A 17,094-nucleotide genomic window follows, 5' to 3' on the forward strand; every position below is an offset into this window, starting at 1 on the left:
AATCAGTGGACCCCAAGGTTCTCATGGGAAGATTCAGCAACCTTAAGGTAAATTAAAGATTAAAATTAAGGTAGATCACCTTAAAATAGTAGTACATATGCTGGTGACCTCCAGGCTTGACTACTGAAATGCACTTTACGTGGGGCTGCCTTTGTACATAGTTTGGAAACTACAACAGAATGCAGCAGCCAAGTGGGTCTTTGGGACAACATGAAGTGAACATTTAACACCAATTCTGAAAGAACTGCACTGGCTGCCTATGTGTTTCCGAGCAAAATACTAAGTGCTGGTCATTACCTATAAAGCCCTGAATGGCTTCGGTCCAGAGTATTTAAGAAACCACCTTCTTTGCTATGAACCCTGCCGCCTATTAAAATCATCTGCAGAGTTCCAGTTCCAGTTGCCACCAGTTTATCTGGAGGTGACTCAGGGGTGGGCCTTCTCTGTGGCTGCCCCAGGGCTTTGTAATGCACTCCCTGTCAAAATAAGTCAAAATTTCTAACTGCTTTTTAAAAGACCCTTAAGACACACTTGTTTTCTCAGGCTTTTAAATTAAAATTTTAAACAGTTTAATTGTTTTTATCCAAATTTTAATTATTTCATTCTGGATTGTTTAATCGTTTTTATTCTGTGGACGGTTTTTAAAAAATATATATTATAATTTGGATTGTGTACACTGCCTAGAGATGTCTATATCAGACAGTATAAAATAAATACATAAAAACAAACAGATTCAGTAGCTGTATTTTGCTTGCACATCTTGACTGATTGTACCTATGAAGGGCTGGGAAGAATCACCTGTCTCTGGTGCTGGAGCCCTGCTTTGTAGTAAGAGTTTGGAGAAGATAAGAGCTTGCACATCCATATTATCATATTCATGAATACAACAGTATGAAACTGGGATTTCTGTGTTTTCTATTACATTAAAATTATGGCAGTTAAGGAGTACTTGAGGCTATGAGTGGCTTTTACTTGGTTTGTGTTGTTCCACTGAAAGAAACACATACATAAACAAGTAAGCAACTGATCTTCTAGGGATAACCAAGATATGTTACAGGTCAAGTCACCATTGGGGGAGTGTAAAATAAAGTTAAAGCAGCAGCAAAAGGCAAATGCTTTCTCTTTCCCATTTTGTTCCCAATGGGGAAACATGAACCCTGTAGTGCTTTTTCTTTCCTTCCAGAAACTGTCCCAATAGCCAACTCTTGGTGCTGTAAACCTATCTGTCTCAGCCCCAAAAGATTCATCATTTGACTTGGTGGCCACATTCCAATTCCCATAGGCCTTTATTTTGTCACAGAGCTTGGTATGAAGAAGCCAGTTGAATAAACTGCTCAAAGTACAACTCAATGTTGGAACAAGAGGAAGGCCAATGGTATTTTGGATTAGAGGACTGATGTGTGAAGAGCACACAGCAAAACATTCTCAAGGCCAACTTAAGACCATTATGGGATACGCTCAGATTAATTTTTTTTTTTTTACAAACTAATGTGTCCAAATATACATTTACAGCACAGTCCCCTGCATATTTACTAAGTAATTCCTATGATGTTCAAGGGAGCTTACTCCCTAGTGAAGGTTTAGAATTGCATAGTAGAACTAAGCAGACACTTACTGCAAAGGTTGTAGACTTTGTAGTGGCCTTCATGTTTTGTATCCAAGAACCTTGCAACTTCCTATGAATGACACAAGTAAGATATTCAAAGTGTTTGAAATACTGAAATTTGGGGAAATCAGCCTTCAGTGCAAATGTATTGTATATGATCTGTATATGGGCATATGTAGATGCTACCAAGATAATAATTTAGGGATGCTTAGCATCTGATAAGCTACTGAATAAGCCTCCAACAGATTACTATTTATGCATCACAGGAACTGGATATACAAGTTCATTATAAAAGGCTAAAACTTTAGAAAAAATGTGTCTGTCTAATGATATGTATGCCACCTGTTCCAATAGTTTATATCCCTGCCATCCCCAGATCTGGCTCTTATTCAAATTATGTCAAGTACATTTAACAAGTCACTACACTATCAAATCTTCAATGCAGGCCCCTTTGCGGACTTTATGAAATTTTACGAGAAGTTATGCCCTTCCTTTAATTAAAAACTTCTTACCAGAATGAAAGAACTTTAATGGTCTCTTGTTCATAAGTTTGGGAATCTAGCATACCAAAGATCGCCTATTAAGCAACCAACCACAGCAAGAGTGTTTCAAACTATCTGCATTACAGGAAATAAGAATCTTGTCACCGATATCAACTGCACTTTATTGCCTGTTCACAATTGCTGGACATTCACAGTAATTTCTCCCTAAAATGGAAGATACTTAGGCCTAGTTCAGACAACCCAACAAGCCATGGTTTGCTGCAATGTGAGCCTAAGGAGCTCTGTCCATGTGCTCCCTCCTCCGTTTGCGTGTCTGCAGGGAAAAATACTTGTTCATTTAATTATAGTTAAGCCACAGCTCCTGGGTCTGAGGAACACCACAAAGAAATGTGATCTGAGAGATTGCTCACTTACAGCTCTGCACTGATTTGTTGGATCACCTGAACTGAGCCATACTTTGTGTGTGAACTAGAGGAATCTTAAGTGTCTCCCCACACACACACACACACAAATGTGGAATGAAGAGATAGCAGCCAGTACCTTGTGGCCACTGGGGGTATGCCATTCCACTCTTGGCCCCAATTTGTTTGGAAACAGATGGATTTAATCTCATTAAAGCTTTAGTTGATAAGTGGATTGATTCATTGAACAGGTAGTTTGAAGGCTTAGCTTCTACCATTGTTAGTAAGCCGTATCCCTAAGGACCCAATGTTTAGATGCTTAATTCATACAAAGATGGACTTGTAGCTAAGGACTAAAGAAAAGCCACAGGCATGAACAATGACCTACTCTGACATTCTAAGCCCCAGCTAACTTGGCAAAGAGGCACCTTTTAACGTGGTGATTCTCTTTATTTAGAGGGGGAGAGTAACTGGCCCCATCTACCCCCAGCACAGTACCTCCAGTGACTTTTGCTGGTGTCTGTTCTATGTTTCTTTTAGATTGTGAGCCCTTTGGGGACAGGGATCCATCTTATTTATTTATTATTTCTCTGTGTAAACTGCCCTGAGCCATTTTTGGAAGGGCAGTACAGAAATTGAATTAATAATAATAATAATAATAATAATTCTTTATTCTACAAAGTAACCTTAGCAAGATAAGAGCCTTTCCAAGCCAGAGTCTTTCTTGTAGTACCACTACTGTCAGCACTTTACCAGCAGTAGCCAAACCTATAAGTCATGTTGTATGAAGATATGGAATAAGGCCACATGCTAATTGCACAGTATTTCAGTGTTTAGGTTACCGATATTGGATTCCTGTAGAAAGACTGCTGCCCAGAAGACGGAAAGGACATTGCTATAACACGAGCTGAGGAGGTAACAGAGAGCTATAGTAAGCATACAGTAATTGAAACCATGAATGTATTTGCTATTTTATAGCACAAAATATTCCAATTAAATCCACAAGTCTGTGTGTACAGCCAAATTAGGTTTTTGAGAATTTAGGCACCCATCCTCAAGAACCTCTGAACTAAACAATTCTTGCTTATTCTAGGCTACCCTCTTAACTTGTTCTGAAGACTCAGAAAGCACAGTTTTCCAAACTGAGGCAAAGTCTATGCATATACTCCGTTATCTAAACAGACATCCAAGTTCTTTTAGCACTATACATGCTGCAAAAGGGTGCTAAAATTGTCATACTTCCATCTTATTTTAAAATTGTGGTGTGGATTACAATAGCACAATTGAATATCATCACAGATAATATTGGACTTTGACCAAGGAGAACTAGGTTCAAATCCCTAACTAGTCACAAAAATTTTGGAATGCTCTCCCAGTAGGCATCCACTTCCCAGTCTCTATCACTGTTTTTGGAAAGCAAGCAAAAGCTTGGCTTTTTACCCAGGCTTTTACAGGAGTGTTTTGCTGCTGCTGCTTTGTATCTTATGGTTATATTGTACATGTTTTAAAAACTTAATTAGATTTGTATTTTTTTAATATTCAAGTGTGTATTGTAAACCACCTTGAGATTTCAATGAAAGGCGGTTTAAAAATTTAACAAGAAATAAATAAAACTCAATGGGCAGCTCACTTGGGCAAGTCAATGGCTGGCATGAAAACTACAGGTGAAACTCGGAAAATTAGAATATCATGCAAAAGTCCATTAATTTCAGTAATGCAAATTAAAAGGTGAAACTGATATATGAGACAGACGCATTACATGCAAAGCGAGATAAGTCAAGCCTTAATTTGTTATAATTGTGATGATCATGGCATACAGTTCATGAAAACCCCAAATCCACAATCTCAGAAAATTAGAATATTACATGGAACCAAGAAGACAAGGATTGAAGAATAGAACAATATCGGACCTCTGAAAAGTATAAGCATGCATATGTATTTAGTAATTGGTTTGGGCCCCTTTTGCAGCAATTGCTGCCTCAATGAGGCGTGGCATGGATGCTATCAGCCTGTGGCACTGATGAGGTATTATGGAAGACCAGGATGCTTCATTAGCGGCCTTCAGCAATTCTGCATTGTTTGGTCTCATGTCTCTCATCCTTCACTTGGCAATGCCCCATAGATTCTCTATGGGGTCAGGTCAGGTGGGTTTGCTGGCCAATCAAGCACAGTACACTGTATACTTTTCAGAGGTCCGATATTGTTCTATTCTTCAATCCTTGTCTTCTTGGTTCCATGTAATATTCTAATTTCTTGAGATTGTGGATTGGGGGTTTTCATGAGCTGTACGCCATGATCATCACAATTATAACAAATTAAGGCTTGACTTATCTCGCTTTGCATGTAATGCGTCTGTCTCATATCAGTTTCACCTTTTAATTTGCATTACTGAAATTAATGGACTTTTGCACGATATTCTAATTTTCTGAGTTTTACCTGTAAATGACTCATGAATGAGCAGACAAATTAGTCATGACTAATTAATCTCATTAAAACTAATGGGACAACCCATGGGTAATTCAATCTGGCTGTCAGCTACTGACTTCAGGGAGTTGAACTATGAAAAATGAGGGCTCATTTCTGGTTCAGGTTTATCACTCCCCCTCCCCCAACTCTTTGGTTTAGATCAGGGATTCTCAACGTTGGGTCCCCAGATGTTATTAGACTTCAACTCCCATAATCCCTAGCCCCAGTGACCTTTGGTTGGGGATTATGGGAGTTGAAGTCCAATAACACCTGGGGACCCAACACTGAGAATCCCTGGTTTAGATGAACCATTTACCACTTGCCTGTCCTAGGCAACCAAGATATTTTAGGTTACTCTATCCCACTCACCCACACAAACCCCTACCTTTTCAGCAAAGAAGTTGTCAAAGCGAACATAGCAAAAGGTATGAGAAAATGATTCTCTGTTCCAAAGGGGCTCATGAGCTGAAGAGGGAGACCCCAGCAACAGCTACTGGGATGGCCACTGTGTTGGGTTAAAAGGGACAGTTACTCTCGCCCTGCTAAATCTAAGACAGCCACTACTTGAAAAGGCACCTCTTTGTTCAGGCAGGCAGCAGAGTAATGTTCTATTCCAATGGCAAAGTCCTATTCACTGAAACAAACCTCTCTGAACCGCACTTGAACCCAAGATTGATCCAACTCCTTGGGCCTCATAACCTAGTTCATGTGGTTCTTATAAAGGCAAAAATGAGATAGCTGCTCCCATATGCATTGCCCTGAACTTCTTAAGAGGACATGGCGATACACTCATGCAGAACAAATCCTATGGCAAGTGTAAGATTCTTCATGGACCCAGGACAGATTCAGATATGCCAGGATTAACAGAAGAGCATGGAGTGGATCCTGGGCCTGCCGTACCATGCAGCAGGTTGCTTCAAACAGTAGACTGTGGGACAGTTTTCAAGGGTAGTACAGCAGCCCCCGCTCCTTCCCCCACAAAACAACTTCCCACGAATGGCAGAAGGAGGAAAGCAAAGTGGTGTTCATCATCCTCTTTTCCATTGGGAAAGGGAAGACATATGAAAGGAAGAAATTGGGGGTACAGTTAGAGAGAGAGAGGGGAGGGGGCACCATTTATTACTTGCTTCAAGAAGCAAAATGCCATGGGCCAGCACTGAGTGGACTTGCAGTACAGCAAGCAACTTCCTATCTTTCCAGGTTAACACTGCATTAGCATTTTTCTAGCAGTAGCTAAACCTGCAATAGCCATGTTGAAAATGATATGGATACTATTATGTATCAGCTTATGCTATTAATATATAAACTTTCCCCAATTTGACATTTTCTACACATGACCCTCAAAAGCACAAATATGACCTTTTAGGCTATGTTCAGTATTTAATATGTGCTCTGTCAAAGTGTTGTGTTTTTTTTAAAAGGCTGGATTAATGATTGAAAGCAGTCAAGAGGAGGGCATACTGTGAAAATGACATGGGCAGTTTGCCATTAATATTACTAAGCAACAGGACTTATGACCAACACAAGCAGCAACAGGCTGGCAAGTATGTTTCTGCCATAAGGCACAACATCGACCACTGCAAAGGTGGTAACAAGGCAATAACCTTATGCAAACTTGAAACAGCAAGGCATATCAGCTCAAGGGGGAACTGAAGAAGACACTGAACTAGATAGATCAAGGTATCTATGGACAGTGCACAAGCCTTTCATAAGAAGCTGCTTTATACCAAGTCAGACCAGGGGCATAACTATGATAGGGCAAGGGAAGACAGTTGTCTGAGATACCACTGCCGGGGGTGGGGGGGTGCCAGCAGAGGCAAGTCACATGACTGACTCCCCCAGCCAGGCACCCGCCTGGGCTTCTTTCAGTTGTATTCATCCTCCGAAACTGATGTGAGTGTTAAGACTTGGAGCTACCAGAACAGCATGTCTTTCTCTAGTACCATTAAATGACTTACATCGTCCAATTTAGGATGAAGTTCTATTGTGGCACATAGGAGATAGACAGATAGACAGACAGACATTTTACTATGCTTTTTGTTACCACTATTCAGCCTCATTTAAGATTTCTTTACTTCATGAGCTGAGCTTCAGTGGGAGGAGGGGGCATTTTAAAATCTTGTCTCTGGGCCCACTCCAACCTTGCTACGCCCCTGAGTCCATTTAGCTCAGTATTGTCTACACTGACTGGCAGCAGCTTTCCAGGAAAGAATCTTTCCCAACCCTTTATCTGGAGATGCCACGGGTTGAACTAGGGACCTTCTGCATGCAAAGCAGATACTTTGTCACTGAGCTACAGGCCCACTCTCACTCCTTTGTTCCAAGGACTCAGCCAGCAAAAAGCAGTCTAGGCAGAAGTTCTATGTTTAATAGGCAATTCAAACCCAAAAATTCAGTTCACCCAATTTAAAAAAAAAAAAAAAAAAAGGTACCGCCTCAGTTGTTCCACAGACCATTCTAAACTGTAAAAAAGAAAAAATATTCCAATGTAGCACTAGTAGTCACAGCATAAGAACTTGTCCTACACAATGGATGGATGTAGGTGTGGATTGTCATGCTGATATTCTAACCTTTTAAGAGAGGGACAGGCTTTGCATAGCAGGGTGCTCAGAACCTTGGGCTAGAGTTCACTGCTTTAAAAAAAAAAACTTTTACGAGAAGAGACTAGTATTCCATGGCAGCACAGCAGAAGAGTTCATGGCCACCCACAAAATAAGTCTTTCACAAAATGGCAGCAGGAGAAGCAATATTAAGTCATTAGTCATATCCCTGCAAATACTCATCCAACCACAGAGCTTGTAATAGGAAAGGCGTAACAGCTGGGGGAAAAACCTTTCCAGTGACAACACATTACTGTCTGATATGGGAAAGCACAGTAGCACTACAATAGGGGGGATGCTTTGTGGGGACACATCTGGGTCCCCTGCAACAATTGTGAATATACTACCAACTCTGGAGAGGTTCTGTATAACCTTATATGATGCTTTCTTACACCAAGTTGGGCCATTGGTCTATCTAGCCTAATGGAGGCTACACTGACTGGTAGTAATTCTTGAAGGCCTCAGGGAGGAGTTTTCCCCATCATCTGCTACCCAAGATTCTTTTATCTTCAGAGCATTTTTTTTTTTACACTACTAAGCCTTGCCCAAGGTTGTCCAGTCTGTTGGTTCTCAGCAGGGCTCAGGAAATCTACTAGTCTGTAACAAGTGAAGAGTGATGCCTGACAAGTGAAAACATTCTGATGAGTAATGTATCAACATAGCTCAAGGAACCATCTGAAGTGAGGAAGTGAGTGGGGCTGGGGCAGCCTGTGGCGAGCGTAGGGAAGGGGGGAGGGGAGGGGGAAAGAGTGGGGCAGGGGGAGGGGAGGGGGGCAAGAGAGAGTGGGGCAGGATGGGGGGACAGCTGGCCCCAAAGAGCGCACAGATGCTCTGTGTGGGTCAGCTAGTAATATCAATATTTCACTTCTGTCCACTGCCAGTGTGAGCACCTTTTCATTCGGTTATTTGATGGGTTACTAACGGGGCAAGAGTATTCTACCCAGAGAAAAAGCACAGGGACAAATCTATATACAAGGTCAGTTCAAGAGCAAAGAGAGGGAGCAAGGGAAGGGATGGTGCCTCTCTGCTGCTGAGAATTTGATTATAGTACGTGTCTTTTAGAACTCTGGCTATCCTGCTACATGTGGTTAGACTTTAACTGCCTAAGACAACTGGCTTCTGCATTCTCTCACTCTTCTTCCACCCCTAACAGAGAAGCAGCAGCTAAGAAGAGGATATGCACTAGCACGTCTCCACAGTGGGTAGCTGACCCTGGACCTCAAGGCCAGAGGGGAACAGAGCAAGGGGAATCCTCCATGAACTAAGACATACACGCACACTTTTCTTCCAGACTTCTGTGCTGCCTGGATTTCTGCTGGCTCCTATGACAATTCTATATTAGCCAGGTCCTCCCCACTGCCAGCAAATTGTACACACCTGTGATATAAGTTAGGTCCAAATCAAAGCCATCTTTCACATAGCGCCTTTTATTTTCAGAGACCTGCCAGCCCAGAAAAAAAAGTGGGGCGGGGGAGAAGAGAAGGAATTAGCAAACCAATAAGCCAGTCATGAACCTAGAAAATAAAATCATGCCAAGGTACAATGCTAGATATTTTAGTTTTAACCAATAGAGCAGCATTTTCTTCCAAGGCTGCCTTTGCTATCCTATATGGAAAAGCAGCATAGATCTCAAGGCATGAGGTGCATGCTTCATTTAGTACATTTATATACCACCCCATACAAAAAAGTCCCTGGGTGGTTCACAATATAAAACCATTAAAACATTAACATAATTAAAACAATTTAAAATACAATAAAAACTCTAACACCAAAGCTTTAAAACTATAAACTAAAAAGCATGATTAAACAGGTATGTTTTTAGAACCTTCTTAAAAACATTCAGGGAAGGGGGAACTCTAATTTTGTTAGGAAGCGCGTTCCAGAGTCCCGGGGAAACTCTAGAAAAGGCCTTGTCTCGAGTCACCACCAACTGAACCGCAAATGGACCTCCCCAGGGGTTGATGAAGAAAGCAACGCTCTCTTAAATACCTCGGACCAAAGCTGTTTAGGGCTTTATAGATGACGACCAGCACTTTGTATTTCACCTGGAAACTTATTGGCAGCCAATGTAGTTCTTTTAAAAAGGGTGTAATATGATCTCTTTGGGCAACCCTGGAGACCAACCTGACTGCTGTATTCTGTACCAATTGCAGTTTCCGAGCTACATACAAAGACAGCCCAATGCAGAGTGCTTCGCAGTAGTCAAGCCTGGATGTTACCATTATATGCACCACTGTTTTAAGGTTGTTTATCTCCAGAAATGGACACAGCTGGCTAATCAGCCGAAGCTGATAGAAAGCACTCCTGGCCACTGTCTCAACCTGAGAAATCAGGGAGAGGTTTGGATCCAGAAGTATTCCCAGACTATGTATCTGCTCTTTCCAAGGGAATGCAACCCTATCCAGAACAGGTAGATCTAAACTACTTCCTAAGTCTTGACCTCACACAATGAGTACCTCCATCTTGCTTGGATTCAGCCTCAGTTTGTTCTCCTTCATACAGCCCATTACTGCCTCCAGACAGGTATTTAGGGAAGTTAGGCCATTTCCTGATGAAGCTGACATGGAGAAATATATTTGGGTGTCATCACCCAAGAAGCCAGTGTGGTCTAGTGGCTAGAGTGCTGGACTAGGACCGGGGAGACCCGAGTTCAAATCCCCATTCAGCCATGATACTAGCTGGGTGACTCTGGGCCAGCCACTTCTCTCTCAGCCTAACCTACTTCACAGGGTTATTGTGAGGAGGAACCTAAGTATGTAGTACACCGCTCTGGGCTCCTTGGAGGAAGAGCAGGATATAAAATGTAAAATAAATAAATAAAATAAATCAGCATACTGATAACACCCTGCACCAAATCTCCTGATGATCTCTCCCAGCAGTTTCATGTAGACATTAAAAAACATTGGAGACAATATGGAGCCCTGCGGGACCCCATACCAGAGATCTTGTTTTGAAGAGCAACAAACTCCAAGCAACGCCATCTGGAATCTGCCTGAGAGGTAGGAGCAGAACAACTGAAAAGCTGTGCCTCCCACTCCCAGCCCCTTCAGGTGCCCTAGAAAGATACCATGGCTGATGGTATCGAAAGCCGTCAAGAGATCCAAAAGATCAACAGATCATCCAACAAGCGCATCAAGGCCATCTCAACTCCACAGCCTGCCCGAACGTCAGTTTGAAATGGGTCCAGATAATCCGCTTCCTCCAAGACAGCCTGGAGCTGAGATGCCACTACCCTCTCGATCAGCTTGTCCAGTCATGGGAGATTGAGACAGGCCTATAATTGTCCAATTCTGAGGGATGTAATGTAGGCCTCTTCAACAGCAGTCTAATAATTGCCTCCTTGAGACAAGGAGGTATCCTGCCCTCCCTCAGAGAAGCTTTATGCCCAAGCTGTGCAGGTATGCAGACATTTTGCATAAATCCTTGGATTGTTGCTTTTAAATACATTTTAGGGCAGACAAATTCTCTTTGGCTTTAGGAGCCAGCCTGCCCTCTGCTCTAGGAAGGAGACAGACCCACCACTCACCTCCAAAAATGCCCTTTGCTCCATGTGGAGGGAACAGACTTCCCACCCTCTTTGCTCCTTCCTCTTCCTGATTGCACCTGTCTGGCTCAGGCATGCTTCATGACCAACACAACTGGAAGGAAGCGGAAGCAACTCACCACCACCTCACTTGCTCACTCCTCCTCCTGGTTGTGTTTGTCAATCGCCATGGCAAGCTGGAGCCTGGAAATTGGCAAGCTCCATTTTGGGGGAGGTAACATGTAAGATAAGATTGATGATCTGGGGTGAAGATAGGGCATTCAGGGTATAAGTAGCTGGGTACAGGGTTGAAGCCCCATCTCACAACACTGGCTTTTTGCGGTTTCAGCAAAGACTTTGCTTTTTAAAAAACTCTGAACTAAAGCCAAAGCATTTGTTGAAATGCAAGAAGGGTCATTGACTAGAAGTGCTCAAGACTTGAAGTCTCATGCTATTCAAAAGCTGATATAAAATACCAGCAAGACATGGTCCTGGTTTGTTCTAGCCCGAGGTTATGAGTAAGTCTGGATTTAATCCTGATTTGATATCTTGGCTTGTTCACAAACTGTATCTAGAACAAACTGGGATTTGCCTGCTTCAGATGTAATGAAAACGGCAAATCCTCTCCCCTCAAACATGAAAGGGAGGGTGGAGTACACTGCTGTTTGTTTTGACTATAAACCGCCCTTAGATTTTATACAGAGTGGTATATAAATGCATTAAATAAGCCTGAGGCTTGTGCTAGTAATGCCAAGAAGTGGTTTAGTGTTGCATCTGAACTTGACCATAGTTCAGAGCACAGACAATCCTCAGGTTCAAAGATGAAAGCGTCAAGAACAAGAAGTTTCCAGCCTTCATAGTAGCAGATTAAAATGTGTAACAACATACATATGCAGAACTAAATGCAGGAGGCCTCCATAACCTAAGGAGGTCTGGGCTGGGCAAGAGGCAAGGCTTTGAGCCCCTATGCAAAGCTTTGCTTATGGCTACTCTTGATGGTTCACACATTCCTGTGCATCTAGAAACCCTGATTTTGCCAATATTAAACTAAAACTGTACAATGGAAATACATACAAAGGAAGAGCATTGAATTCTTTGATGAAAATGCAAACCAACGTTCCTCAACATCAGTACAGCCTTCTAGACTCCTTTCCCATCCCAACACACTCAAAACATAGATTCAGTTATTTTATAGCTCAACATATCCTCTCTTAAAGTGTAGGCAGTAGTTCACATGTCAAAGGTCTAGAAGTAATCTGAACCAGCTTACCATCTTCCGGGTCACTTTTTCCAATCGTTCCTTCTCAGAAGCTAGTCGAAATATTCTTATCAGAAATATAATCCTCAGGACTCGAAATAAATTAACTATTCTGAACAGAAAAATGAACCATGTCATGCTCTAGGATGAGACAGCAGTTTACAACAGTTGTTGTACTTAGAAGGGGAAGGAACTGGACCACAACCGATAGCTGCACCCCTCAGTACAGATGTGCTCTGTAGCCTTGGTCCCCGCTTTCCCAATAATCAGCACTGGCCAGCCAGGGTTCCAGAACACAGGAAGATGCTTGCCTCTGCAGGCAAGTGTGCAACATAAGAAGAGCAACAGGTATGCCCATGGAGTGCATCAATGTGTAGTTAGCTAGCAGATTCCTGTTCCCTCTATATATTCTACCCAGAAGCAAAATCCCTGAAAAGAACAGAGTTGTAGCTCAGTAGCAGAGCATCTGCTTTCTATGCAGAAGGTCTCATGTTTAATTCATAGCATCTCCAGGTAGGGCATGAAACCTTGGAGAGCCACTGTCAGTCAGTAGACAATACTGAGCTAGAGAAATCAATCGTCTGACTTGGTATAAGGCAGCTTTCTATGGCTTGTATACACCTGCATAGTATAGTTACAACTCTACAGGCATTTCTAGATGAATGGGTTTATGAACGTCAGACATGGCAAGTCAGTACATTACCCGTTTCAAAACCCTGTGTGGTCTGCAGGGTAGTGGACATCCCAACTTGTGAGAACCATACTCAACTAGATCTTACCATGGATGAAGAGGAAGTGGCAATTTATACTTGTTAGGATTCTTGTGGAGGCAACAATTTCCCTTTAATTCTTCCACCATTTCAAAACAATAAATGTACCATTCATTTATATCAGTTTTGAATATGTTCAAAGAAGAGTAAGAAGCAACCACTCAGAATTTAGATTTTAGTTATTTTACAGCTCACCATATCCTCCCTTATAGTGCAGGAACATTTACGGTAGTTCACAAGTCTAGAAGTATTCTGAACTTGTATACTGTCCTCTGGACAGACCCCTGGCATAGGTCATGGATCTGTCTCAGTGCTGAGAAAGCTTGACATATGCCTCTTCCCAACAGAAGTTATTCGAGCACAAGCTTTCACCTCAGGGTCAAACACAGTCAGGCAGACCATCCCTACTCTAGTTCTACCACCACAGAACCCTCATTTGTCTTGTACATCTGACATTTTAGGTTGTTATTGGTGTCTAGCCCTTGCCACCATGTTCCAAGAGGACAGTTAATACGAGCCAAATAGCATGGAACAGGAACAGGAACAGGAACAGCAAGGAATGGCATGGAAGGAATAGTATTATGGGAGAGGGCAAGATGAAAAGATTGCACACAAGTAGTTACATCTTTTTTAAAAACCAAAACTTTGAAACAGTAGAATTGAGCTTAAACACAAAGAGAGGCAGAGATACAGCTGGAGGCCTGATGTGATCATCCAGTACCTGTTGGAGACAGTGGCCTTATTCTACTCAACATCAGGCATTTTTTAAGGAGTAGGTTTGCATTTTCCATGGGCCCCCCACCACTCAATTTCAACAGCAAACTAGACATCTTAGACTGTGGGAAGACACTGCATTCTCCTTACCTTGGAATCTGGCTTAATCCACTTAAATCAGAAAAAGTATACATCATATTGATAAGCAGAGTGCCCACAACGATGATGCAATCTAGAGTATTTAGCATGGAATAGAAATACTTTCTGAAACTGAAATATAAAGACAAACAAGGACATAAAGGAAAAACATTTAACTCAACAATATGGCATGACAACTATGGGCTGGAACAGAAAGAAACCTTTGTTTCACACTACACCTGTCTAACTCTCCTGTGCACTCACTCCTCAGTGCCATAGAGCAGAAGAGGAGAGAGAATGTCAACAAACTCTTGTGCACCAGAAACTGATTTAGCCTGGCTTTCAAACCAGAATATATTTTATTTATTTATTTTATATACCACCTGACTGCAAAGCCTCTAGGCAGTTCACAAAAATAAGCATTCTTCAATATATGAAGCAACTTCAAACTGTTGTTTCACATTCTGGCTTGGAAGCCCCAGTGGAATGTACCCACCTTACAAGATCTTCCAGGAGCACTCTGCTCCATGTGCCGATGCATGCTTGGATTCATTTGTTTTGCATGTAGGACAGTGCCTTTTCTATGCATGCACCCAACTGCAAAACTCTCTCCTAGAAGGATCCATATGGTGCTCATCTCCCACCTTTTGCATTGTCTAAAGATTGCCCTTTTTATTAAAAAAACTCTGAAAAGCATTTTTAAGAAAGAAGTTGCCAGCTACATGACTCTACCAAGAGCCAAAGTTGCATACAGAATTAAGTGAGTGTGGTGGGAACGTAGATTTCGAACATAAATGTAACAACCCATTAACCTGGGCCACAACAAAGGCCAATGACCAATACCAGACATGCTGTCACAGGGTGAATAGGAAGTATTAGATACATTCTGTTTCTGAAAGAACTAAAGCACTTCCTTCAAGTACCTATTCCAAAGCCACACTTTTGTAAGGCAGGGTTTGTAAAGTAGTGCAAGATCTTTATTCCTGTTTTGAGTGGTAGAATTTTAGACCTCCCTGCTACTCAAAGGGTGAAATCTGCATTCTCATTTCTCATTCCATGAAGGCTTCTGTAGCAGCAAGCATACATGAATGCTTTCACAGGTGTTAATTCACATTCTTACCCTGTAACATACACTCGCAGGAGAACATCTATGACGAAGAACAGTGCTATAGCCAAAGAGATTACTCCAAGAGTACGTTCAAGAGGTTTGTTTCCAACCATTAAAGATACAACCACAATTATGATGTCCACAAAAATAAGCACTACGCCAAAAAGTCTGCAAAAGCAAAAAAAAGGCAAGAAGCATACAAAACAGAAATCAAGTCTTGTTTTGTCTCATTACATAGCAAGTATGAGGATTTCCAAGAGTGACAGACAAAAACCCTTTAGGGAGATATTTAACATAATACAGAATGGAAGCAGTAGCATTTTTCTAGCAAATCAACTAACATTAGTGGAGATGTCCAACAGGTCAGACTGACAGAAAAGAATGGCAATCAATTGCAGGCTATATGCAGAGCAAGAACTTACTAATGCAAACATTTTGGTTGGCCTTAGGAAATGGCCCAGGACTTATCCAGAACACACAAAGATGTATTCCAAGTAATGAGAGCATAACTGTTCTTGCACAAGTGCTTTCCCCCTCCTCCTCACTGCAGCTCCCAGTTCATGCTGTGACACTACTTACCTGAATCCAAAAGACATCACAAACGGAGAAATCTTTTTCTTAATCTTGCTAGTTGCGGGATGGGGGTGGGAATGGGAGGGGAAATTGAAAGAGAATTAGGGTTTTTATTAGGGCTTCAAAGCAGATTGTTGCAACAAAGCAAGCCTACTGAAACCAAATGGTGTTTGGCCCTCTGTTCAAATCTTTAAGTGGTGACAACTATTGAATACTACACAGTTTACTAGCTGTCAGAATCTTTGTACTGAGAGCTACAGAAGTAGCTGATTTTACTAACATAATGGGCACAAACAGCACTCAGTGCTTAGAAAAGATGCAATGCACTGCTGTTCCAGGTTTTAGACATTGATACGTGCCTTGATTTTGCCTGGAACCAAAACTCATCTGTACCCATTAGGCATCAGCAAAAATCTTCTTGCAGCAATTCTGTTCTTCTCTCCCGAAAGGGACAGGAGATATTTCTGCTTGTCTAAGGAGATTTTTAAGGTTTGAATTCAGACAGCCACACTCCTTTAAACTGGATGCTTGTGATAAGAACAAGTGCATAGTTTTAGTTACTAAACAGGATTAAGGGTTGTTGTGTTTTTTTAAACCCAGTTCAGAGTCATAGACACACAGTGCCTGCTAGAGAGAGAAGTCCCCATTCCCAGACACTCAAGGAGTACATTTAGCTATTAATTTAATACCCTTCAATATACAAAACCACAAAATTATACATGTATGTTAAATGAGCAAGCATCTCCAAAGAATTGGAATCTCTCATAATTCTGGATATAATTACTCAAAATTATTATCTGATGTTCTCTGTATTTCAGCAAACTTAAGACAGAAATGGGAGACAGTGAACAGGCAAGGCTGCATTTTGATTTGTCTAGTGGATACTAAGAGTTTAACTTACTAAGCATTTGAGTCCAGTTCATCATCCTCGTCAATGGCGTTCATGCCATCATCAATGACAACAGTGGGTTCCTTGAGCTCTTTACATCTGTCACCAAAATGAAACCATTATATTATGAATATTCCATCTTGTATGATAAATAAGAGCTAAACTGAAGAGGAAAGAGAATAGGCAACCAGTTCATCGCTTGCCTTGATGTTAAACAACTTCACTATTAATCTGGATAGTTTGGTATTACACAATAGTTCCATACAATTCTCACTTTTATAGAGTGGGAGACTTTAAAACTTCTATATACACAGTCTTTCCTAAAGAAATCTTAAATGAGGCTGAATAGTGGTATAAAACACCTATGTGCCACAATAGAACACCATCCTAAATTATTTTTTAAAGGTTTTGTAAATTGTGGATAATGCAAGTCATTTAATGGTACTAGAAAAAGACATACTGTTCTGGTAGCTCCAGGTCTTAACACTCACATCAGTTTTGGAGGGTGAATACAACTGAAGGAAGCCCAGGTGGGTGCACGGCTG

At 41.5% G+C, this 17,094-nt stretch overlaps 1 protein-coding gene across 4 annotated transcripts in view; it reads right to left on the reverse strand.

Annotated features, from left to right (window-relative positions):
• Nucleotides 1–17,094, reverse strand: part of LOC128340191 (phosphatidylinositol 3,4,5-trisphosphate 3-phosphatase TPTE2-like) — a 40,671-nt gene that overhangs the window by 10,898 nt on the left and 12,679 nt on the right. For 3 of the 4 annotated variants that reach the window (XM_053285056.1, XM_053285058.1, XM_053285059.1), the window contains exons 3-10: nucleotides 16,562–16,648; nucleotides 15,667–15,714; nucleotides 15,100–15,255; nucleotides 13,992–14,111; nucleotides 12,370–12,469; nucleotides 8,954–9,017; nucleotides 3,353–3,417; nucleotides 1,616–1,676 (exon numbers count right to left, since the gene is read on the reverse strand). In XM_053285056.1, the coding sequence (XP_053141031.1) occupies nucleotides 1,616–1,676; nucleotides 3,353–3,417; nucleotides 8,954–9,017; nucleotides 12,370–12,469; nucleotides 13,992–14,111; nucleotides 15,100–15,255; nucleotides 15,667–15,714; nucleotides 16,562–16,648 (701 nt within the window). Of the gene's footprint in view, nucleotides 1–1,615; nucleotides 1,677–3,352; nucleotides 3,418–8,953; nucleotides 9,018–12,369; nucleotides 12,470–13,991; nucleotides 14,112–15,099; nucleotides 15,256–15,666; nucleotides 15,715–16,561; nucleotides 16,649–17,094 lie in introns of those variants that run through there. The other variant, XM_053285060.1, reaches the window with a different exon arrangement.

Source organism: Hemicordylus capensis, chromosome 1, assembly GCF_027244095.1.
Source record: "Hemicordylus capensis ecotype Gifberg chromosome 1, rHemCap1.1.pri, whole genome shotgun sequence".
Classification (NCBI taxonomy): domain Eukaryota; kingdom Metazoa; phylum Chordata; class Lepidosauria; order Squamata; family Cordylidae; genus Hemicordylus; species Hemicordylus capensis.